This window comes from Bos indicus, chromosome 9 (genome assembly GCF_029378745.1).
Source record: "Bos indicus isolate NIAB-ARS_2022 breed Sahiwal x Tharparkar chromosome 9, NIAB-ARS_B.indTharparkar_mat_pri_1.0, whole genome shotgun sequence".
Lineage (NCBI taxonomy): Eukaryota > Metazoa > Chordata > Mammalia > Artiodactyla > Bovidae > Bos > Bos indicus.
The window spans coordinates 3237329-3263251 of record NC_091768.1 but is presented as its reverse complement, the minus strand read 5'-3'; the positions used below and the strand labels follow the sequence as shown (position 1 = coordinate 3263251).

At 36.6% G+C, this 25923-nt stretch overlaps 1 protein-coding gene across 1 annotated transcript in view; it reads left to right on the top strand.

Moving 5' to 3' along the window:
* Positions 1–25923, top strand: part of EYS (eyes shut homolog) — a 183665-nt gene that overhangs the window by 19419 nt on the left and 138323 nt on the right. The window contains 1 exon segment of the mRNA XM_070796607.1: positions 15303–15306. Within this exon segment, the coding sequence (XP_070652708.1) occupies positions 15303–15306 (4 nt within the window).

Below are 25923 nucleotides of genomic sequence, written 5' to 3'. Positions count from 1 at the left end.
CATAACTTTTTCTTTGAATATTTTTAGTGAATTTTCAAGAGCATTCTTAACGTTGTCAGATTGCTTGCCTTCAACAGAATAAATTTATAAAACTTTATTTTAACTCAATAAAATGAAAGGAAAAAATCAAACTATAATTGAAATGAACTGATTATCTATTTGAAATCTCTGATTTAAGGGTACTGTCTTCTACCTTTTAAATTTGTACCTATTTATTCTGTTTACTGAGCCAAAACATTTATAATAATCACTTTAATTTTTGTGTGTACAGACAAATTTGCAATAGAAAATGAGGAAAATAATTTTGGCATAGTCATTTGACCTAAATGAAAACTCATGCCTCACAGAGTGTTATATAAGAATATCTCCTGCATCTGAACCCAATTCATCAGTGTAAGGGGATTTTTAAAAATAATCCCTAACATCTAAATAGATGCTGATACTTCTTAAGCAAGCATGTGTCTTCTGGCTTCATGTAGTCAGTGATGTCACTATTCTCAGTGGTGAATCATTACAGTGACATAGTAAACTCATTACCAAATTTAAAGGGAAATAAATTTGAAGCATGCTTTTTATGAAAAATGTATACTACTTCATTTAAATTATTTATTGTAAAATAAGAAATAAACATCAGAAAACCATAAAATAAACAAATCACTGTATACTTAGACCTGGAGATTGCAAACGTTTTTTTTCTGTAATGAATAAGATAGTAAATATTTTATATATTCTGAGACATGTGGTATTATCACAGTAACTCAATTCTGCTATTGCAAGGTGAAATCATCCATAGGCAGTATGTAAATAAATTGATTTTATTATTTTCAATAAAATTTTATTTTCAAAAATAGGTGGAAGACCATATTTGGCTTACAGCTGTAATTTACCAACCCCTTTATACCATCCTCTATAGCAAGGATATATAGATTCTCTACAAACTCCATGACTGGAATGTTTGGCCTCAGTTTGTCTTTCATGTAAAACATATACACATAACCCATAATTTCCTGAGGTTCCACTGACCCAGATTATTTGCACTGAGTAAAGACATGTAGTTATCACTAGTTAACTTTCAAGTTTCTCCTCATGGTAAGTTAAATACTATTTAGGTATCCTATAAAAGGCCATGACTGAATTTAAAATACAAAGTAGAGATTTATGAAGCACAATTGTTTACTTAAATGCAAATGTGAATAATAGTATTTAGTCAGAAAAATACAGGACAAATGGTCATTTGATAACTTGGGAAAACTTATATCTCAGAAACAATATAGCCCACAGACTTGGCTAACTAAGTGAAATTATGAGCCATGCCTTGTAGGGCCACCCAAGATAGACACATCATGGTGGACAGTTCTGACAAAACCTGGTGCACTGGTGAAGAGAATGTCAAACCACTGCAGCATTCTTGCCTTGAGAACCCCAAGAATAGTATGAAAAGGCAAAAATATATGACACTGAGAGATGAATTTCTCAGGTTGGTATGTGCCCAATAAACTACTGGAGAAGAGCTGAGAAATAGCTCCAGAGGGAATGAAGAGGCTGAGCCAAGCAGAAACAACACACAGTTGAGGATGTGTCTGGTGGTGAAAATATAGTCCAGTGGTGTAAAGAACAATGTTGCATGGGAATCTGGAATGTTAGGTCAATGAAGCAAGATAAATTGGAAGTGGTCATGCAGGAGATGGCAAGAGTGGACATCAACATTTCAGGAATGAGTCAACTAAAGTGGATGGGAATGGGTGAATTTAACTCAGATGACCATTATATCTACTACTGTGGGCAAGAATCCCTTAGAAGAAATGGAATAGTCCTCATCACCTACATAAGAGTCTGAAACGCAGTACTTGGGTGCAATCTCTAAAATGACAGAATGATCTCTATCTGTTTCCAAGGCACAACATTCAATATCACAGTAATCCACGTCTATGTCCCGACCACTAATGCCAAAGATGCTGAAGTTGAACGATTCTATGATGACTTACAAGACCTTCTAGAACTAATATAAAAAAAAGAAGTCCATTTCATCATAGGGGACTGGCATGCAAAAGTAGGAAGTCAAGAGATACCAGGAGTAACAGGCAAGTTTGGCCTTGGAGTACAAAATGAAGCAGGCAAAGGCCAAAAGAGTTTTGTGTTGTCCTTCCAACAATACAAGAAATGACTCTACACATGGACATCACCAGATGGTCTACATTGAAATCAAATTGGTTATTTTCTTTGCATCCGAAAACAGACAATCTACAGAGTCAGCAAAAACAAGACCAGGAGTTGATTGTGGCTCAGATCATGTACGCTTATTGAAAAATTCAGACTTAAATTAAAGAAATTAGGGAAACCCAATAGGCCATTCAGATATAACCTAAATCAAATCCCTTATGATTTTACAGTATTAATGACAAAGAGATCAAGGGATTAGATCTGACAGAAAGAGTTCCTGAAAGACTATTGACAGAGGTTTGTAACATTGTACAGGAGGTGTGATAAAAACCATCACCCAAAAAAATAAGTGCAAAAAGGCAAAATGGTTGTCTGAAGAGACCTTACAAATAGCTGAGAAAAGAAGAGAAGTGAAAGGCAAAGGACAAAAGGGAAGATATACCCATCTGAATGCAGAGTTCCAAAAAATAGAAAGGAGAGATAAGAAAGCCTTCCTCAGTGATCAATACAAAGAAATAGAGGAAAACAATAGAATGGGAAAGACTAGAGATCTCTTGAAGAAAATTAGAGATACCAGGAGAACATTTCATGCAAAGATGTGCTCAATAAAGGAAAGAAATGGCATGAACCTAGCAGAAGCAGAAGATATTAAGGAGAGGTGGCAAGAATATGCAGAAAACTATATATAAAAAAAGAAAGAAAATCTTAATGACCCAGATAACCACGATGATGTGATCAGTCAACTAGAACCAGACATTTTGGAGTGTGAAGTCCAGTGGGCCTTAGGAAGCATCACTATGAACAAAGCTAGTGGAGGTGATGGAATTCCAGTTGAGCTATTTCAAGTCCGAAAAGATGATGCTGTGAAAGTGCTGCACTCAATATGCCAGCAAAGTTGGAAAACTCAGCAGTCGACCCAGGACTGGAAAAAGTCAGTTTTCATTCCAATTGCAATGAAAGGCTATGTCAAAAAATGATCAAACTAATGCACAATTGCACTCATCTTACCTGCTAGCAGAGTAATGCTCAAAATTCTCTAAGCTAGGCTTCAACAGTATGTAAACCAAGAACATCTAGATGTTCAATGGAGATTTATAAAAGGCAGAGGAACCAGAGATCAAATTGCCAACATCCATTTGATCATAGAAAAAAGAAGAGAATTCCAAAAAATCAAACAAACAAAAAAATCTACTTCTGCTTCATTCACTACACGAAAGCCTTTGACTGTGTGAATCACAACAAACTGTGGAAAATATTAAAGGGATGGGAAAGAGATGGGCTTTCCTTGTAGTTTAGCTGGTAAAGAATCTGCCTGCAACTCAGGAGACCCCAGTTTGATTTCTGGGTAGGGAAGATCTGCCGGAGAATGGATACTCTACTCACTCTAGTATTCTTGGGCTTCCCTGGTGCCTCAGTTGGTAAAGAATCTGCCTACAATTCAGGAGGCCTGGGCTTAATCACTGAGTTGGGATGATGCCCTGGAGAAGAGAACAGCTACCCACTCCAATATTCTGCCCTGGAGAATTCCATGGACTGTATCGTCCACAGGGTTGCAAAAAGTCAGATATGAGTGATCGACTTTCACTTTCACTTTTCTGTCTCCTGAGAAATCTGTATGCAGGTCAAGAAGCAACAGTTAGAACCAGACCTGGAACAACAGACTAATGCCAAATTGGAAAGGTATTTGTCAAGGCTGTATAGCAACTAAAGAACCTCTTGATGAAGGTGAAAGAGGGGAGCGAAAAATCTGGCTTAAAACTCAACATTCAAAAAAATTAAGATCATGTCATCTGGTCCCATTACTTCATAGCAAATAGATGGGGAAACAATGGAAACAGTGTTGGACTTAATTTTCTCCATCTCCAAAATCACTGCTGATGCAGCCATGAAATTAGAAGATGTTTGCTCCTTGGGAGAAAATGACAAAACTAGACAGCAAATCAGAGACATTACTTTGCCAACAAATGTCCATCTAGTCAAAGCTATGGGTTTTCCAGTATTCATACACGTTTGTGAGAGTTGGTCCACAATGATGAATGAGTGCTGAAGAACTGATGTTTTTGAACTGTAGGGTTGGAAAGGACTCTTGAGAGTTCCTTGGACTACAAGGAGATCAAACCAGTCAATTCTAATGAAAATCAATCCTGAATGTTCATTGAAAAGACTGATGCTGAAGTTGAAGCTCAAATACTTTGGCCATCTGATTGGAAGAGCCTACTCATTAGAAAAGACTCTGATGCTGGAAATGATTGAAGACAGGAGTAGAAGGGGATGACAGAGCCCGAGATAGTTGGATGGCATCACTGATTCAATGGACATTGGTTTGAGAAAGCTCATGGGGAAGGACAGGGAAGCCCGGCATGCTGCAGTTCATGGGGTCACAGAGTGCTGGATATGACTGAGCTACTGTGCAATGATGATGATACTCAATGAACATTGTGTTATTATGGCCAAAATGACCTGTGACTCTCTTAGAAGACCTAATAACCATAACATTTTGGAATATTTTGTATTATTCAGTGACTTCTAGTCTTAGCCAAAAATGTACAGAAAATATCACCCTTTTAATAGTTATAATGTATGTGTTATGCATGCACATATGTATCTATCTATCCATCCACCTCTCTTTTCATTTATACATGCATTCCTAATGAATTTCTTCAAAAGTCTTTTGGGACTTTGTATAATCTTTTATGTGTAAACATATACTCTTTTTTATCTTTGCATATTAAAACATATTATTTGATATATGATGCAGAATTTACAAAAAATGAGATTATAGTGTTCCAAAGAGTTATATTAAAAGTTATAAATTTTATATTTCCAATGACTTATGAATCAATTCTTATTACATAAATTGGTGTCCCAAGTTGTTCTAATGGTAAAGAACCAGTCTACCAATGCACAAGACATGAGACTCAAGTTTGATCCCTAGTTTAGGAAGATTCGCTGCAGGAGGGCATGATAATCCACTGCAGTATTCTTGTCTGAAGAATCCCCTGGACAGAAGAGTCTAGTGGGGTACAGTCCATAGGATTGCAAAGAATTTGACATGACTGAAATTAAAAGATGCTTACTCCTTGGAAGGAAAGTTATGACCAACCTAGATAGCATATTCAAAAACAGACGTCTGTCTAGTCAAGGCTATGGTTTTTCCAGTGGTCATGTGTGGATGTCAGAGTTGGACTATGAAGAAAGCTGAGCGCTGAAGAATTGATGCTTTTGAACTGTGGTGTTGGAGAAGACTCTTGAGAGTCCCTTGGACTGCAAGGAGACCCAACCAGTTCATCCTAAAGGAGACCAGTCCTGGGTGTTCATTTGAAGGACTGATGCTGAGGTTGAAACTCCAATACTTTGGCCACCTCATGTGAAGAGTTGACTCACTGGAAAAGACTCTGAAGCTGGAAGGGAATGGGGGCAGGAGGAGAAGGGGATGACAGAGGATGAGATGGCTGGATGGCATCCCGGACTTGATGCGCATGAGTTTGGGTGAACTCCAGGAGTTGGTGACGGACAGTGAGGCCTGGCGTGCTGCAATTCATGGGGTTGCAGAGTCAGACACGACTGAGCGACTGAACTGAACTAAACTGAAGCAACTTAGCATGCATGCATGCATTACAGAAATTATCCTTTGTGTCAAAATTTCACTGCTCTTAAGTTTCACTGAAGACTGAAAATTTTGGAGTTAATATATTTTAGAATATTATAGCTATGATGAGGGGAGCAGTTTAATCATTTAAATCTAATGCAATTTTAAATCAAGACAGCAAAGAAATAAGTACAATCCTATTTTAAAACTAGTGAGACTTTTGAAAAAAAAATCGTGATTTTTAAGACACCTCAATATTGTGAAAGAGTATGAAAATAATAATTAGCCATGAGGTAAAACTATATAACTTCAAACATTATAAAAATGAAATTAAGAAGTAAAAATTCAATGTGAAATTAAATGAGATGTACTCTTCATTGTAATTCTGCTTTTCTCAGTTTGAAAATGTTATACAAGATTTATATTTATCTATTATAAAATTATTTTCCCTGATTTTATAACTTCATAATGTTTATCTAAAAAAAACTAATAAGTATCATTATTAAATAATGGAAGTATTAAAATTCTTATGGTCAGTTCCTGATTTTCAAAACTTTTCAAAAGTTGTTTGATGTCGGAACAAGTGATTGTCAGAGAATAAGCTCTCAGTCTTGGTTTAGGATTAAGTTACAGCTGCAAATAATAGTTTTAGATTCGGGATTCAAGAAGGTTTGTTTGGAAGCCATGCTGTGATCTGTATAGCCGAGATTAATAATTTTTGGAAGCCATGGCATTTCACTGGAAAAATAATTATTTTTCAGGACATGATAACCACAGGTATCATTCTAAGAGATAACCAATCTGATTAGTGAAGATTACTAAGAACATTTCATTAGAAGTTTCAAGCAGAGGGAGGCAGAACATTTTCCAAGGTAAAGAAAATTACCTCATTTTCAAAATCTCTACCAGTGGGTAGAATGAGAATAATATTTTGTCCATTTAAAGGAAAGCTAGCAGGAGGTAAATCAGATATAATTATTTTCATTTTCAAAATTGAACTTTAATCCTATTTTGCAACTTAATTCTGATAAAGGCTGGAAAACTAATCTCAGTCCATTCCACCCTGTCTCTAACTCCCTGCCAAGGAGAGAATTGAACTAGCCCTACTCTCGTAAGTGTAATTTGTTCAGTATAGTAGATAAATAATCATGTTACTTGACCCAATAGGCACATTACAGGCACAATCAACTCTATGGCTTAGTATTCATACAACTGAGAGGTAAAGTTATGGCAAATAGTTGGACAAGTTACACTCTTAATGATGCTTATTATTTTCTGAGTTGTTGACTAGAAAGGCTTTTATGTAATTTGGATTGCTATTTACATTGTAAAACCTTACTGTGTAGTAACTTTTTTTTTAATTCTCTAATCACTGTGATCATTATTGGCACTGATGATGACATGTTCTTCTAAGCACAGCATAATCCACAATAATATAATACTAAAATAACTAAAGGTTCTGTATCCAGTTGCTAACCCAAAGACTTTCCTTTGCTACCCCACTCCAGCCTGATGAAGCTTCTTTGTCTTACTGTTTTGTTTTTTTTTTGGTGTCCTTCCATTGAGATAAATTCCCTTTTGACTGATTGGCCAAACAATGCATACAGGAGCTCCTCATTCCACTGAAAATTGTCTCAGGATAATTTGTGTGTTAACTAAGTATGTGGTATATATTATTCATTTAATGAGTGTTAATTATTAATAATTATGTGATATCAGGATGATCATGACTTTTTTTTAATTTTTGTGTTAAAAAATGCAAGTATAAATTGATTACAAATAAAAGGGTAAGCATACCTCTCAATAAGCATAAATTTGGTTAAACTTCTGAAACATGTTGTTGTTGTTCAGTTGCTCAGGCCTGTCTGACTATTTGCAACCCCATGCACTGCAGCAAGCCAGGCTTCTCTGTCCTTCAACATCTCCCAGAAATGCTCAAACTCATGTCCATTGAGTCAGTGATGCCATCCAACCATCTCTTCCTCTATAGTCCCCATCTTTAATCTTTCCAGCATCAGGGATATTTCTAATGAGTCATCTCTTCCAATCAAGTGGCCAAAATATTGGAACTTCAACTTCAGCATCAGTCCTTCCAGTGAATATTCAGGACTGATTTCCTTTAGGATTAACTGGCTTGATCTCTCATTCCAAGGTACTCTTTAGAGTATTCTCCAATATGGCAGTTCAAAAACATCAGTCCTTTGGTGCTCATCTTTCTTTATGATCCAACTCTCATTCCATAAATGACTACTGCAAAACACATACCTTTGATCAAATGGACCTTTGTAAGCAAAGTAATGTTTCTGATTTTTAATATGTTCTAGGTTGGTCAGAGTTTTTCTTTTCTTTTCTTTTTTTTTTGGTCAGAGTTTTTCTTCCAAGGAACAAACCTCTTTTGGTTTCATGGCTGCAGTCACCATATGCAAAGATTTTGGAGTCTAAGAAAACACTGTCACTCTTTCCATTGTTCCTCCATCTATTTTCCATGAAGTGATGGGACCAGATGCCATGATCTTAGTCTTTTTTAATGCTGAGTTTTAAGCCAGCTTTTTCACTCTCCTCTTTCACTTTCATCAAGAGGCTCCTCAGTTGCTCTTCACTTTCTTCTGTAAGGATGGTGTCATCTGCTTACTGAGATAATTGGTATTTCTCTTGGCAATCTTGATTCCAGCTTTTGCTTCATCCGGCCTGGCATTTCACATGATGTACTCTGCATATAAGTTAAATAAGAGGGATGACAATATACAGCCTTGATGTACTCCTTTCCCAATTTTGAGCTAGTTCATTGTTCCATGTCCAGTTCTAACTGTTGATTCTTGACCTGTGTACAGCTTTCTCAGGAGTCAGGTAAGATCTGGTGTTCCAAACTCTTTAAGAATTTTCCAAAGTTTGCTGTGATCCACAAAGTCAAAAAATTTAGCATTGTCAATGAAGCAGTAGATGTGTTTTCTGGAACTGTCTTGCTTTTCCTATGATCCAATGGATGTTGGAGATTTGATCTCTGGTTCCTCTGTCTTTTCTAAATCCAGGTTGAACATCTGGAAGTTCTCGGTTCATGTACTATTGTAGCCAAACTTGGAAAATATTGAGTATCACTTTGCTAGTGTGTGAAATAAATGAAATTTTGTGGTACTTTGAACATTCTTTGGCGTTGCCTTTCTTTGGGATTGGAATGAAAACTGACCTTTTCCAGTCCTGTGACCACTGCTGAGTTTTCCAAATTTACTGGCATGTTGAGTGCAGTATTTTAACAGCATCATATTTTAGGATTTACTATAGCTCTGCTGGAATTCCATCACCTCTACTAACTTTGTTCATAGTGATTCTTCCTAAGATCCACTTGGCTTCACACTCAGGATGTCTGGCCCTGGATGAGTGATCACATCATTCAGGTTATCTAGTTCATTAAGATCTCTTTTGTATAGTTCTTCTGTTTTTGAATGTTTAGTTTTAAGCCAGCTTTTTTAATCTCCTCTTTTACCTTCATCAAGAGGCTCTTTAGTTCCTCTTCACTTTCTGTCTTAAGGGTGATGTCATCTGCATATCTGAATTTACTACCATTTATCCTGGCAACCTTGATTTCAGCTTGTGCTTCATGCATTTATTATCTCCAGTTATTCCCCCAGATTCCTTAGGATTTTCTATCTAAATAATTTTATTATCTGAAAATAAAGTTATCTTTATATCCCTTTCTAATATTATACCCTTTGATTTCATTTCATTGCCTTAGCTAGACCCTCTGATATAGTGTTTAATAACAAAGGGGGTATCCTGTTTGTCTTGCTGTTAAAAATATTCACTATTTCATCATTGTCTAATGTTAACTGTATGTTTTACATAGACATATTTGTCAGATAAAGAGCCTCACTCTATAGATTGTTGATAATTTTTATAAGGATTGGATAATACATTTTGTCAAATGTTTTTCTTGCACATACTGAGATGATTTTATGATGTCTCAATTGATTTTGTGATTTTGTAACAACTGCAGTTAATTTATGAATTACAGATTTTCATATGCAACCAACGTTGCAGTCCATGACTATGATCTCAATTGGACATGATTTTTTTTTTTTTATATGCTCTACAATTGGTTGGTAATACTTTTTAATAAGCTTTTTTTTTCTATTATATTTCTGTTATATTCATGTTGGGTATTGACCTGAATAATTTTCTAGTATTCCTTAACTTTGAAATATAATTGTTAAGTTGGACCTTGCAGTTTGAATTGATGTATACATTTGCTATTATTTGCCTGCCTAAATGTGTAATATCACTCATTTATGAAATCACTTAACACATAGCATATTTATTAGAAAATTTTGTATAAAATTAAATTATTTTTAACAGATGCAGCCATATTAATATTTTCCAGTCCTTGTTGGTTGTGCTATTCAATGAAGTTTTTCATATTGCTTGTTGGGTTTGGATCATAATGTTCATAATATTATCTTATTGCTCTTTTAATATTTGTGGAATCAGAAGTAATGCCTATGTTGAAAATTTGTATTTTTCTTTTATCAAATTCATAGATTTTTAAAATATGGTTGATCTTTTCAATGTACCAAACATTGGCTTCATTAATTTATTCTATCATTTTCTATTTTTTTCTTTTCTTCTTATTCTACTTATTTTGGGTTTAATGTACTCATGTTTTCATTGACTTGTCAATCCTGTACATTGGCATTCAGTGTTTCTCAAAAATGTCAGTTATCATTTGCACTATTTTTTTTCTTTTATGTATGCCTTTTTTTTTACCATCTTGATAATTTAATAATATAATATTTTCAATATTGAATGTACTCTGCTTACAGTTATTATATTTGTTCTACCTTGAGATTGCCAAGCTTTTTGTATTTGTAAGTTAATGATTTCATCATGTTTGTAAAGTTCTAAGCCATTATTTCAAATTATGTTTACTGCCAAAATCTCCTTTCCTTCTATAATTGCACATATGACAGACACTGTATTATCCTACTTTTCACTCTGCCTGTGTTCATTTTAGTTCAATCATTCTTTTCTCTGCTCTTCAGATTAATTCCTGTTGAGATATACATGTATGTATTTATTATGCTTCTTGGTGACTCAGTTCAGTTCAGCCGCTCAGTCGTATCTGACTTTTTACCATCCCCTGGGTTGCAGCACCTTGGCTTCCTGTCCTTCACTAACTCCAGGAACTTGCTCAAATTCACATCCAGTGACTCAGTGATGCCATGCAACCATCTTATCCTCTGCCGTCCCCTTTTCCATCTGGCTTCAATCTTTTCCAGCATCAGGATCTTTTCCAATGAGTCAGTTCTTCACATAAAGTGGCCAAAGTATTGGAATTTCACCTTCAGTATGGGTCCTTCCAATGAATATTAAAGACTGATTTCCTTGAGGATTGACTGATTTGATCTCCTTGCAGTCCAAGGGATTCTTAAGAGTCTTTTCCAACACCACAGTGCAAAAGAATAAATTCTTTGGCACTCAGCTTTCTTTATAGTCCTACTTTCACATCTGTACATGACTACTGGAAAAACCATAGCTTTGACTAGACCTTTGTCAGCAAAGCATGTGTCTCCTTTTTAATATGCTATTTAATTTGGTCATAGCTTTTCTTACAAGGAGCAAACATCTTTTGATTTCATGGCTTCAGTCACCATCTGCAATAATTTTGGAGCCCCCCAAAATAAAGTCTGACACAGTTTCCACTAGGGTTGCAAAGAATAGGGACATGACTGAGCGACTTCACCTTCACTTTCACTTTTATTGTTTCCACTGTTTATCCATCTATTTGGCATGCAGTGACAGGACCAGATGTCATGATATTAGTTTTCTGAGTATTGACTTTTAAGCTAACTGTTTCACTCTCCTCTTTCACTTTCATCAAGAGGGTCTTTAGTTCTTCTTTGCTTTCTGCCATAACGGTGGTGTCATCTGAGGTTATTGGTGTTTCCCCTGGCAATCTTTCATCCTGCTTATGCTTCATCCAGCCCAGCATTTCACATGATGTACCCTACATATAAGTTAAATAAGCAGGGTGACAATATACAGCCTTGGCATACTCCTTGCCCAATTTGGAACCAGTCTGTTGTTCCATGTCCGGTTCTAACTGTTGCTTCTTGACCTGCATACAGGTTTCTCACTAGGCAGGTATGGTGGTCTGGTATTCCCATCTCTTGAAGAATTTTAAACAGTTTGTTGTGATCCACACAGTCAAAGGCTTTGGTGTAGTAAATAATCAGATGTTTTTCTGAAACATTCTTGCTCTTTTGATGATCCAGCAGGTATTGGCAATTTGATGTCAGGTTCCTCTGCTTTATGTAAATCCAGCTTGAACATCTGGAAGTTCTTGGTACATGTACTGTTGAAGCCTGGCTTGGAGAATTTTGAGCATCTCTTTGCTATCATGTGAAGTGAGTGTAAATGTGCAGTAGTTTGAACATTCTTTGGCACTGCCTTTCTTTGGGATTTGAAAGAAAGCTAACCTTTTCTAGTCCTGTGGCAAGTGCTGAGTTTTCCAAATTTTCTGGCATAGGGAGTGCAGCATTTCACAACAACATCTTTAAGGATTTGAAATACTTAAACTGGAATTCCATCACCTCCATTGGTTTTGTTCATAGTGATGCTTTCTAAGGACAACTTTGTTTCACATTCCAGGATGTCTTGGCTCCCCACTCCAGTACTCTTGCCTGGAAAACCCCATGGATGGAGGAGCCTGGTGGGTTGCAGTCCGTGGGGTCGCGAAGAGTCGGACACGGCTGAATGACTTCCCTTTCACTTTTCACTTTCACGCATTGGAGAAGGAAATGGCAACCCCCTCCAGTGTTCTTGCATGGAAATTCCGAGGGATGAGGGAATCTGGTGGGCCTCTGTCTATGGGGTCACACAGAGTCGGACATAACTGAAGCGACTTAGCAGCAGCAGCAGCTCTAGGTAGTCGATTGAACCATCGTGATTATCTGGGACATGAAAATATTTTTGTGTAGTTCTTTTATGTATTCTTGCCACCTCTTCTTAATATCTTCTGCTTCTATTCAGTTCAGTTCAGTTCGGTCACTCAGTCGTGTCTGACTCTTTGCGACCCCATGAATTGCAGCAGGCCAGGCCTCCCTGTCCATCACCATCTCCCGGAGTACACTCAAACTCACATCCATTGAGTCAGTGATGCCATCCAGCCATCTCATCCTCTGTTGTCCCCTTTTCCTCCTGTCCCTAATCCCTCCCAGCATCAGAGTCTTTTCCAATGGGTCAACTCTTCGCATGAGTTGGCCAAAGTACTGGAGTTTCAGCTTTAGCACCATTCCTTCCAAAGAACACCCAGGGCTGATCTCCTTTAGAATAGACTAGTTGGATCTCCTTGCAGTCCAAGGGACTCTCAAGAGTCTTCTCCAACACCACAGTTCAAAAGCATCAATTCTTTGGCAGTCAGCTTTCTTCACAGGTCAACTCTCACATCCATACATGAACACTGGAAAAACCATAGCCTTGACTAGATGGACCTTTGTTGGCAAAATAATGTCTCTGCTTTTGAATATGCTATCTAGGTTGGTCATAACTTTCCTTCCAAGGAGTATCTTTTAATTTCATGGCTGAAATCACCATCTGCAGTGATTTTGGAGCCCCCAAAAATAAAGTCTGACATTGTTTCCACTGTTTCCCCATCTATTTCCCGTGAAGTGATAGGACCAGATACCATGATCTTCGTTTTCTGAATGTTGAGCTTTAAGCCAACTTTATCACTCTCCTCTTTCACTCTCATCAAGAGGCTTTTTAGTTCCTCTTCACTTTCTGCCATAAGGGTGGTGTCATCTGCATATCTGAGGTTATTGATATTTCTCCCGGCAGTCTTGATTCCAGCTTGTGTTTCTTCCAGCCCAGCATTTCTCATGATGTACTCTACATAGAAGTTAAATAAGCAGGGTGACATTATACAGCCTTGACATACTCCTTTTCCTATTTGGAACTAGTCTGTTGTTCCATGTCCTGTGCTAACTGTTGCTTCCTGACCTGCATATAGCTTTCTCAAGATGCAGGTCAGGTGGTCTGGTATTCTCATCTCTTTCAGAAATTTCCACAGTTTGTTGTGATCCACACAGTCAAAGGCTTTGGCATAGTCAATAAAGCAGAAATAGATGTTTTTCTGGAACTCTCTTGCTTTTTCAATGATCCAGCAGATGTTGGCAATTTGGTCTCTTGTTCCTCTGCCTTTTCTAAAACCAGCTTGAACATCAGGAAGTCCACGGTTCACGTATTGCTGAAGCCTGGCTTGGAGAATTTTGAGCATAACTTTACAGGTGTGAGATGAGTGCAATTGTGCAGGAGTTTGAGCATTCTTTGGCATTGCCTTTCTTTGGGATTGGAATGAAACTGACCTTTTCCAGTCCTATGGCCACTGCTGAGTTTTCCAAATTTGCTAGTGTATTGTTTAGGTCCATGCAATTTCTGTCCTTTATGGTGTCCAGTGTTGCATGATATTTTCATTTGATATCTCTAATTTTCTTAAAGAGATCTCTAGTATTTCCCATTCTATTGTTTTCCTCTATTTCTTTGCATTGATCACTGAGGAAGGCTTTCTTATTTCTCCTTTCTATTCTTTGGAACACTGAATTCAAATGGGTATATCTTTCCTTTTCTCTTTTGCTTTTGGCTTCTCTTCTTAGCTATCTGTATGGCCTCCTCAGACAACCATTTTGCCCTTTTGCATTTGCTTTTCTTGAGGATGGCCTTGATCACTGCCTCCTGTACAGTGTCATGAACCTCCATCCATAGTTCTTCAGGTGCTCTATCAGATCTAATCCCTTGAGTCTATTTGCCACTTCCACTGTATAATCGTAAATGATTTGATTTAGGTCATACCTGAATGATCAATTGATTTTCCCTAATTTCTTCATCTTATGTCTCAGTTTGGCAATAAGGAGTTCATGATCTGAGTCACAGTCAGTTCCATGGTGGCTCAGAGGATAAAGAATCTGCCTGCAATGGAGGAGACCCAGGTTTGATCTCTGGGTGGGAAGATCCCCTGGAGAAGAGACTGGCTACCTACTCCTATATTCGTGCCTGAAAAGCCCCATGGACAGAGGAACCTAGTATGCTACAGTCCATGGGGTATCAAAGAGTTGGACATGACTGACCAACTAAGCACAGAGACAAGCACACAGAAATACACTCACATATATGTATATTTGTATGTTAGGATACTGTTGCTTTTTAATTCTGTTATTTTATTTACTCTTCAAGATCTTTGCATACCTTTTGCTTCAGTGATTTTGTTTTTCAGTTTTACAGCTTTCTGTGAGCCAATAATAATAATAAAACAAAACTCTTCCAGTAGTACCACAATTACAAGTGTCAATATTTTCCCCCTGCGCTCTTGCTTTTATGTTTTTGTTTTGTTTTTTTAGGTTTCTTAATCTCTAAAATTCTTCTCTCTTTATGATGAAGCAGGTAACTTTTCAGGGACCTTAATCAAGGGCCTTCAGGTACATACATGTCATTTTAACCATCAAGTAGATAAATGACTAACCTAGATAGCATATTGAAAAGCAGAGACATTACTTTGCCAACAAAGGTCCGTCTAGTCAAGGCTATGGTTTTTCCAGTGTTCATGTATGGATGTGAGAGTTGGACTGTGAAGAAAGCTGACTGCCAAAGAATTGATGCTTTTGAACTGTGGTGTTGGAGAAGACTCTTGAGAGTCCCTTGGACTGCAAGGAGATCCAACTAGTCTATTCTAAAGGAGATCAGGTCTGGGTGTTCTTTGGAAGGAATGATGCTAAAGCTGAAATTCCAATACTTTGGCCACCTCATGTGAAGTGTTGACTCTTTGGAAAAGACTCTGATGTTGGAAGGGATTGGGGGCAGGAGGAAGAGGGGACGACAGAGGATTAGATGGCTGGATGGCATCACTGACTCAATGGACGTGAGTTTGAGGGAACTCCGGGAGATGGTGATGGACAGGGAGGCCTGGCATGCTGCGATTCATGGGGTCACAAAGAGTCGAACACCACTGAGCAACTGAACTGAACTGAACTGAGATATAATTAGGAATATAGTTCAATTTTCATCAGTGTGATCCACTTTACTTCATATATCATTTTAGCTATTTCTAAATGAAATTTACAACTATAAATGAGCCAGCTTTTGTAAATGGAGCACTGTCAAGAAGCTGAACTCATAGCAAAATATAATTGAGGAGTTATGATAAATATATTATGTCCTGTCCAAATAATTTTGCTTAGTACAACCAATTAAATTTTCTAAATATACTTCTAAAAATGTGTTTTTCATGTGTATATGTAAAAAAAATGTGATTTTCTTTCTCAAAAGACTCTATAATTAAATTCTTATTAATATTAAATATCAGAGAGATGGACTTGAAAAATATGTAAAACTATCATTAGATTCTAGAGCAATGAATTACAAATTTTAGCTATTTAATTTTTGGTTACTTCATCTACAAAATGAGGAAAATTTAGCACAGTTTCTGCTTGCTGTGTATAATGAATGAGATCAGAAATGCAGCCTGCTGCTGCTGCTGCTGCTGCTGCTGCTGCTGCTAAGTCACTTCAGTCATGTCCGACTCTATGAGACCCCATAGGTGGCAGCCCACCAGGCTCCCCTATCCCTGGGATTCTCCAGGCAAGAATACTGGAGTGGGTTGCCATTTCCTTCCCCGAAATGCAGCCTAGGTGTGGTTAATAGAGCATAGCCATTAGACTTAAGCACCCTTTGTTCCAAGACCATGTCTACAACTCCCTTCCTCTTTGACTTTTAAGATAATATTTAAGCTCTTCAAATTTTAATTGTTGATCTGGAACATTTTGATACTTATCAATACTCATCTCACGGGTTTGTCTTGAATTAAATGAAATAGTCCGTGCTATTTTGTTGTTGTTAGTCACTCAGTCATGTCAGACTCTTTGGAACCCCATGGACTGTAGCCTGCCAAGCTCCTCTGTTCTATGGGATTCTCCAGGGAGGAATACTGAAGTGAGTAGCCATTCTCTTCTCCAGGGGATTTTCCTGCCCCAGGTAAAAAACCTAGGTCTCCTGCATTGCAGGCAGATTCTTTACCATCTGAGACACCAGGAAGTCCATGTTAACTACTTAATAAAATGGTAGACTCGTAATAAGCAGTCAATTAATTTTAGCTGTTGTTAGTTTGTCTGTTGTTTGGCATAGCAATTCTTTATTCAGTTTTTTTTTTTTTTTCTATTTTACTAATGCAGTTAAACCCAGTCTGATTTTTCCCCTAGCATTTGAGTATTTATACAGTTGTCTTCTACCTAGTTTTATAAACTTATTTTTCAATATTTCTCTATACCAACTCAAAAGCTCTAATCTAATAGCTCTAGTGGTTACATTATGAAGAAGTCATACATATACACAATTCTCTGCTGCTACTCACATTTTTTTTTTGGAATGAAATCTTCCTTTTTTCCCCTTATTTTTCCATAAATTACTTCCTTTACTCCTTCTACTGATTTATTGATTTTCTTTCTTGACAGTGCAGCCCATGATCTAGTCATATTATAGGCCCATCTTATAGCAAATAGAAGGTATTAAGTAAATGTTTCATAATCTAGAAAGTGAATGACAGATGGTTGTTTGTAATCTTAAAGAAATTCCAAAGTATTATGATTTTCTTCAGACAAATGTACTTGAGGATAGGTATGAAGCAACCTTTATTTTCAAACTGGAGTGACAGGTTATAATTGAGTATTGTACACTTTTGTTACCATATATAGAAAGGAAAGGAACACAGTTTTCTCTACATGTTCTATTAGGACCCCAAAAGGAATATTGAAAGAAATAACATCATTTCTTAAAAATGAAATGTGTCCTCTTGCTACAAACAGTCACTTAGATAATGTGAATATTTGCTTATCTTTGGCTCAAAATGTTTATTTCACACATGTGTGTTTACTTCTAAAGTGAAAAAAAACAAAAAAAACATATCGTAGCTATTGTTAGCATTGTAATATTGAATGCACCAGTGCCTCCCTTTGTAGAATACTGAATTGGCTATCATTAGTGTCAGATGTTATATACATTGCAATAACACTGTCTATGTAATTGTGATAAATTTTCCACTTCTGATTTGTCAGTTTAACCGATAAAAATAAATTTATGACTTCCTGAAAATGACTGATGCTTTTCATCTATTAAGTAATGTCTGCTGGTACAGTGCAAGTTTTTTTTGTTGTTTTTTGTTGTTGTTGTTTTAATGAGTTCTTGAATTCTGTTGAAGTCTGCATGTCCTAATCCTTTGTAAACAGTAAACAGGTGTGACAATTTACAGCAATCCAGTGAGAAGCTCTCTAATCACTCCATCTTAGGATTTTAAAATGTGTTTTATGGGGAAAAGCTATAAATCTATTTTTATATACAGTAACATTTTTGAGCACATTACTTCGGTTTTTAGCTAGTGAAAAATCTTGAAAATGAAAATCTAGAAAGTGAAACTTACCAGATTATTTACCTTTAATCTATAGATAATTTTGTTATCATATTTTGTCTTTCATGCTCAATAATATTACAGTTTCAGATACTGCCTCTAAATCCCAATGTAAGAATTTCTAAAGTATTGTTACAAACATTGCTTTTAATAGATATGGTCATGCTTGATCTTTTTTAGTATGCTGATTTTATTTCAATTATCAAAAATTCCACTTTATGCACAGTCTTCATTATGCCCAGGCTAACAGTTCTATGCACTTCATGCTTGCCAGATTCCAGAGCAGTTTTAGAAATGCTCTGTGATTGATTAGAAACAAATATTTGCAAATAATAAATTTTGATACCAAATTATGCATCCATTCAGTGGAATTCTTCATCAAGCTAAAGAGGAACTTTAAAAAGAGTATGAGACAATAAATTAAAATGCACATTTTAATGAGCTATCAACTGGGTAATTTTGGAAAGAAAGTATTTTCTATCACTTCTACATCAAATTTGACTCCAGCAGTGTCTGTCTCTGTCCCTGTTTATAACCAACTCTCATGGCTATAGTTGACATCCTAGATATACTACAGCTTAGGTCTTTTAGGGAGCACTTTTCATAGACTTTATCCTGTTTTCTAACAGAATAGAAATAGCATGCATTAAGGCACATGAGCCCACCATTTGTTGCTCAGGGACTGAGGTTTCACTTCAGGTGCATGATTGCCAGGAACTGAAGCTTTTTTAAATCTACCACATCTACTTGGAAAGCAACAGCTCCTACATGAGTGCAATCTTAATATTTTCCCCCGGAAAACAATGTCTCTTAATTCATTATTTTTTAATAGGCGTTATACTTGTAAAATGAAGAATTTCTTTTGTGATGGTGAGGACTACAGAACAAACATCACCCTTTGCCTTCTGAAATCATATGACCAGGTCAATAATGTGCTATAATTATTTATTATTTTCTGAGCTAAGGACACAATACTTGAATAAATTAAATTATTTTACCAAGAGATGATAATACAGAGGTGTGTGTGTGTGTTTGTGTGTGAGCATGAACTAAATGTTATAAATCTAAATTTTAGGTGAGATAAAACAGTAACTTAAAAATCCAGTTAAATTCTGAGCAAAACTTAGATGTTAACATAAAAATATTGCTGCATTCTTATCAGCATTTGCTCATAGAAGTTTCACTCTCTAGCTATATATATCAGTTAAATATAAAATTATTCCCAAATGAAACTATTTTACCCCTCATAAAATTTTGATAGACCAATGGTGGAAACATGGAAGATGACAAGTATTGATTAATATCAAAGAAAGAAGCTTTTTAATCTCTCTTGATAGCAGTCGTTTTATAACCAAAATCCAAGAACTTCTTACTGCATCTGTCTAGTGTTTTGAAGTTTTTAGTATTTACCTGTTGGAGAAGGCAATGGCACCCCACTCCAGTACTCTTGCCTGGAAAATCCCATGGACAGAGGAGCCTGGTAGGCTGCAGACCATGGGGTCTTGAAGAGTCGGACATGACTGAGTGACTTCACTTTCACTTTTCCCTTTCATGCATTGGAGAAGGAAATGGCAACCCACTCCAGTGTTCTTGCCTGGAGAATCCCAGGGATGGGGGAGCCTGGTGGGCCGCCGTCTATAGGGTCGCACAGAGTCGGACACGACTGAAGTAGCAGTGTTTACCTGTGCTCATGGCACTCAATGCTCACAGCTACCCTTTGAGGAAAGAAACACAATAATCACTAAATATTTAATATATACTGGACAGTTTGGTAGACAGAACCTGACTGGGAGTTGATTACTTCTTCCATGATAGATTTTCGATTTCTCAGCAACATTTGTTTTAAATGTTAATAAAATTTTATAAAAAAATTAAAGTGTATTTCCTTCCTGCTGTCTTTGATCTATGTCTTCTCATTCTCAGACAAAATAGAAGCCTCTTTCTCTCTCTCTCTCTTTTTTTTTTTTTTTTAATGTTATTAGGAGCCCTTGTCCCTTTTAAAAATTTTCCTCCTCTATTGTTCCCTTCAGACCTTTCTGCTCTTTTAATTTGTATGTTCTTACATCTTTAGTTGCCTTACAGGACTGTTACTGGCTATCTATTACTGTATAACAAAATAATCCTAAAGTTAGTAGCTTTAACCAATAACAATATTTATTTTTGTTCATGAATCAGCAGTTTTATTTTGTTTTTACTCTGGTAATTGTCATTTGGAGTGACTCAGGCTGCATGCCAGAATCATCTGAAGATGGCTTACAGTTTATAGCTAGAATTTTACAGAAGATACTGGCTCTTAGCTGTGAGCTTAGCTGTGCTGTTGAATGGAATACTTATATGTAACCTCTTACCATCTGCAAATGTCATTAACATTCAAAATATGATACCAGGATTCCATGACAAGCTTCCAGATAAAAGGATGAACTTTATCACCTCCTATGACATAGCCTTAGAAGTTACATAAAATAATTCTCTCTACATTCTTTGTGTATGTATATTATAAAGCTGAATCAAGCTGAAGGGATAAAGTTCTTAAAGATCATGTTCAGTTGGAAAAATTGTTGTGGCCATTTTTGAAGTCACAGAACACTTTTTTTCTCTTTTATTCTGTGAAACCTAGGTATTTCTCTGACTTCCTCTTCTGCATCCCACTACATAAAAAGGCACTCACTCCACCACAGAATAACCTCAGATATGCAGATGACACCACCCTTGTGGCAGAAAGTGAAGAGGAACTCAAAAGCCTCTTGATGAAAGTGAAAGTGGAGAGTGAAAAAGTTGGCTTAAAGCTCAACATTCAGAAAACATTCAGTGGAAACAGTGTCAGACCTTATTTTTTGGGGCTCCAAAATCACTGCAGATGGTGACTGCAGCCATGAAATTAAAAGACGCTTACTCCTTGGAAGGAAAGTTATGACCAACCTAGATAGCATATTCAAAAGCAGAGACATTATTTTGCCAAAAAAGTTTCGTCTAGTCAAGGCTATAGTTTTCCCTGTGGTCATGTATGGAAGTGAGATTTGGACTGTGAAGAAGGCTGAGCGCTGAAGAATTGATGCTTTTGAACTGTGGTGTTGGAGAAGACTCTTGAGAGTCCCTTGGACTGCAAGGAGATCCAACCAGTCTATTCTAAAGGAGATCAGCCCTGGGATTTCTTTGGAAAGAATGATGCTGAAGCTGAAACTCTAGTACTTTGGCCACCTCATGCAAAGAGTTGGAAAAGACTCTGATTCTGGGAGGGATTGGGGTCAGGAGGAGAAGGGGACGACAGAGGATGAGATGGCTGGATGGCATCACTGACTCGATGGACGTGAGTCTCAGTGAACTCTGGAAGTTGGTGATGGACAGGGAGGCCTGCTGTGCTGCAATTCATGGGGTCGCAAAGAGTCAGACACGACTGAATGACTGAACTGAACTGAACCACCACAGAATGCGCAGCATGAAGCCATTATATCTTCTTTCCAGCCAAAGACTGCATTTACCAGACAACTGTTTATTGCTTTAGACATATCTTACAAAATCATTCTTTGAGCTTCATGCCACCTCACATTAAATGTGCTTCTGCTGTTAGCATTATAATTTATTGTTTTCTTGGCTATTCATCATTAATTGATGGATCCAGAACCTAGTTTCTAATGTTTCTTTCCCAAGCAAATTTTATTATCTCTATGTTAAGCTCTTACTTCATTATTATTTTACTTCTTCAGCTCCAAGGAAGAACAAAATGTTTGCTATAGTAACTCACACCCACAAAGTTGCCAAAAACTTGTCACCATCCTGTAATACTAAACTTTTCTTCTGATTCTTTCAGTTTTTAAATGATTCTACATTTGCGTATTGGAGTCTAAGTTATTTTTTTCCCACTGTGGATGCTATTTGTTTCAATAGAAAAATAGTTTTTTTGAGTTCTAGATTTTGGAAATTATTCCATATCTGCTGTTTATTAATCTAGACCAGGAAAATCAACTTTTCTGAACTTTTGTTTCTTCATGTGCAGTAGTTGAAAACAAAAAGTGTTGCTTTGAAGTGTGAGTGAGAACTAGTATATAAAATCCTAGGACCTAGAAGGCATTATTAGAACATTGCTAATTTCCACTGTGAGATGTTTTTCTTTTTTTTTTCTTTTTTGTCTTCCATAGCTATAAAAACCCAGGTGTTACACATCTACTATATCCTATCATGCATATTGTTGTATTCAGATCATATGTTTTCTCTGCTCCTTTTCAAAGCTACCAACCACTGGTGGAGGGAATGCTAGTCTTCTATAGGGTGTATAAATACATGTGTAATCTTCAAATTCAGCATTTATCTCAAGACTGACCTGCTTTCTTTTTTAGAAGCTTTTCTTCTTTATGAGCTATATATATGAGTGGTGTCAGCTCAGTTCAGTTGCTCAGTCATGTCCGACTCTGCGACCCCATGGACTGCAGCACGCCAGGCTTCCCTGCCCATGACCAACTCCAGAAGCTTGCTAAAACTCATGTCCATTGACTTGGTGATGCCATCCAACCATTTCATCCTCTGTCGTCCCCTTCTCCCACTGCCCTCAATCTTTCCCAGCATCAGGGTCTGTTCCAGTGAGTCAGTTCTTTGCATGAGATGGCCAAAGTATCCGAGCTTCAGCTTCAGCATTAGTCCTTCCAATACAGGACTGATTTCCTTAAGGATTGACAGGTTTGGTCTTCTTGCAAACTTTTTTCCAAGTCTTCTCTAACACTACAATTCAAAAACATCAGTTCTTCAGTGCTTAGCTTTCTTTATGCTCCAACTCTCACATCCACATATGACTACCGGAAAAACTATGGTTTTGACTAGACGGACCTTTGTTGGCAAAGTGATGCCTCTGATTTTTAATATGCTGTCTAGGTTGGTCATAGCTTTTCTTCCAAGCAGCAAGTGTCTTTTAATTTCATGGCTGTAGTCACTATCTGCAGTGATTTTGGAGCCTAAGAAAATATTCTCTCACTATTTCCATTATTTCACCATCTATTTGCCATGAAGTGATGAGACCAGATGCCGTGATCTTAGTTTTCTGAAGGTTGAGTTTTAAGCCAGCTTTTTCACTCTCCTCTTTCACTATAATCAAGAGCCTCTTCAGTTCCTCTTTGCTTTCTATCATAAGGGTGGTCTCATCTGCATATCTGAGATTATTGATATTTCTCCTGACAATCTTAATTCTAACTTGTGATACATCCAGCTCAGCATTTCACAGGATGTTCTCTGCATATGTTAAATAAGCAGGGTGACAATATACAGCCTTAACATACTCCTTTCCCAATTTCAAAACAGTCCACTGTTCCCAATTTCAAAACAGTCCTTTCCCAATTTCTTTTTTTTTTTTTCTTTTTTCTCCAATTTTATTTTATTTTTAAACTTTACATAATTGTATTAGTTTTGCCAAATATCAAAGTGAATCCGCCACAGGTATACATGTGTTCCCCATCCCAAACCCTCCTCCCTCCTCCCTCCCCATACCATCCCCCTGGGCCGTCAAAACAGTAATAACTCTTGCTTCTTTTTTTTTTTTTAATTTACTTTTTTTTTTAATTCAAGGATAATTGCTTTACACATTTTTGTTGTTTTCTGTCAAACCTCAACATGAATCAGCCATAGGTATACATATATCGCCTCTCTTTTGAATCTCCCTCCCATCTCCCTCCTCATCCCACCCCTCTAGGTTGATGCAGAGCCCCTCTTTGAGTTTCCTGAACCCTACAACAAATTCCCATTGGCTATCTATTCTACATATGGTACTGTAAGTTTCCATGTTATTCTTTTCATACATCTCATCTTCTCCTCCCCTCTCCCCATGTCCATAAGTCTATTTTTTATGTCTGTTTCTCCATTGCTGCCCTGTAAATAAATTCTTCAGTATCACTTTTTCTAGATTCTGTATATATGCATTAGGATATAGTATTTATCTTTCTCTTTCTGATTTGCTTCACTATGTATAATAGGTTCTAGGTCCATCCATCTCATTAAAACTAACTCAAATGCATTAATTTTTATCTCTGAGTAATATTCCATTGTGTCTATGTACCACAACTTCTTTATCCATTCATCTCTTGAAGAACATCTGGGTTGCTTCCATGTTCTAGCTATTGTAAATAGTGTTGCAATGAAAACTGGGATACATGTGTATTTTTCATTTTTGGTTTCCTCAGGGTATATGCCTAGGAGTGGGTTTGCTGAGTCATATGGTGGTTTTATTCTTAGTTTTTTTAAGGAAACTCCATACTGTCTTCCACAGTGGCTGTAATAATTTACATTCCCACAATAGTGTAAAAGCAGTCCCTTTGCTCTACACCCTTTCCAGCATTTATTCTTTGTAGACTTTTTGGTGATGGACATTCTGACTAGTGTGAGATGATATTTCATTGTAGTTTTGATTTGCATTTCTTTAATAATAAGTGATATTGAGTATCTTTTCATGTGTTTGTTAGTCATCTGTATGACTTGTTTAGAGAAAGGTCTGTTTAGGTATTTTCCCCACTTTTTGACTGGGTTATTTGTTTTTTCTGGTATTGAGTTTTATGAGCTGCTTGTATAATTTGGAAATTAATCCTTTGTCAGTCATTTCATTTGCTACTCCTTTCTCCCACTCTCAGAGTTGTCTATTCACCTTGCTTATAGTTTCCTTTGCTGTGCAAAAGCTTTTAAGTTTAATCAGGTCCCGTTTCTTTACCTTCATTTTTATTTCCATTATTCTATGTGATGGATCACAGAGGATCTTACTTTGCTTTATGTTATTGAATGTTCTGCCTATGTTTTCATCTAAGAGTTTTATAGTTTCTGGTCTTTCATTTAGGTCTTTAATTAATTTTGAATTTATCTTTGTGTATGGTGTTAGGAAGTGTTCTTATTTCATTCTTTTACATGTAGCTGTCCAGTTTTCCCAGCACCATTTATTGACAAGGCTGTCTTTGCCCCATTTTATATTCTTGCCTCCTTTATTAAAAATAAGGTATGCATAGGTGCATGGGTTTATTTTGGGGCTTTCTATCTTGTTCCATTGGTCTATAAACCTATTTTTGTGCCAGTACCATACTACCTTGATGACTGTAGGTTTGTAGTATAATCTGATATCAGGAAGGTTGATTCCTCCAGCTCTATTTTCCTTTCTCAAGACTGCTTTGGCTATTCAGGGTCTTTTGTGTTTCCATTTGAATTATGAAATTTTTTGATCTAGTTATGTGAAAAATGTCATTGGTAATCTAATAGGGATCACATTAAATCTGTAGACTGCATTTGGTAGTATAATCATTTTTATAATATTGATTCTTCTTACCTAGTAATGTGGAATATCTCTCCTATGTTTATGTCATCATTGATTTCTTTCACTAGTGTCTTATAATTTTCTGTGGACAGTTCTTTTGTCCCCTTAGGTAAGTTTATTCCTAGATATTAATTATTTTTGTTGCAATGGTGAATGGGATTGATTCCTTAATTTGTCGTTCTGATTTTCCATTGTTAGTATATAGAAATACAAGTGATTTCTGTGTATTGATTTTGTATCCTGCAACTTTGTTAAATTCACTGATTAGCTCTAGTAATTTTCTGGTACTATCTTTAGGGTTTCTATGTACAGTATCATGCATTTGAACACAGTGAGAGCTTTACTTCTTATTTTCTGATCTGGATTCCTTTTATTTCTTTTTCATCTCTGATTGTTGTAGTAACGAATTCCTGAACTATGCTGAATAATAGTGGTGAAAGTGAACACCATTTTCTTTTT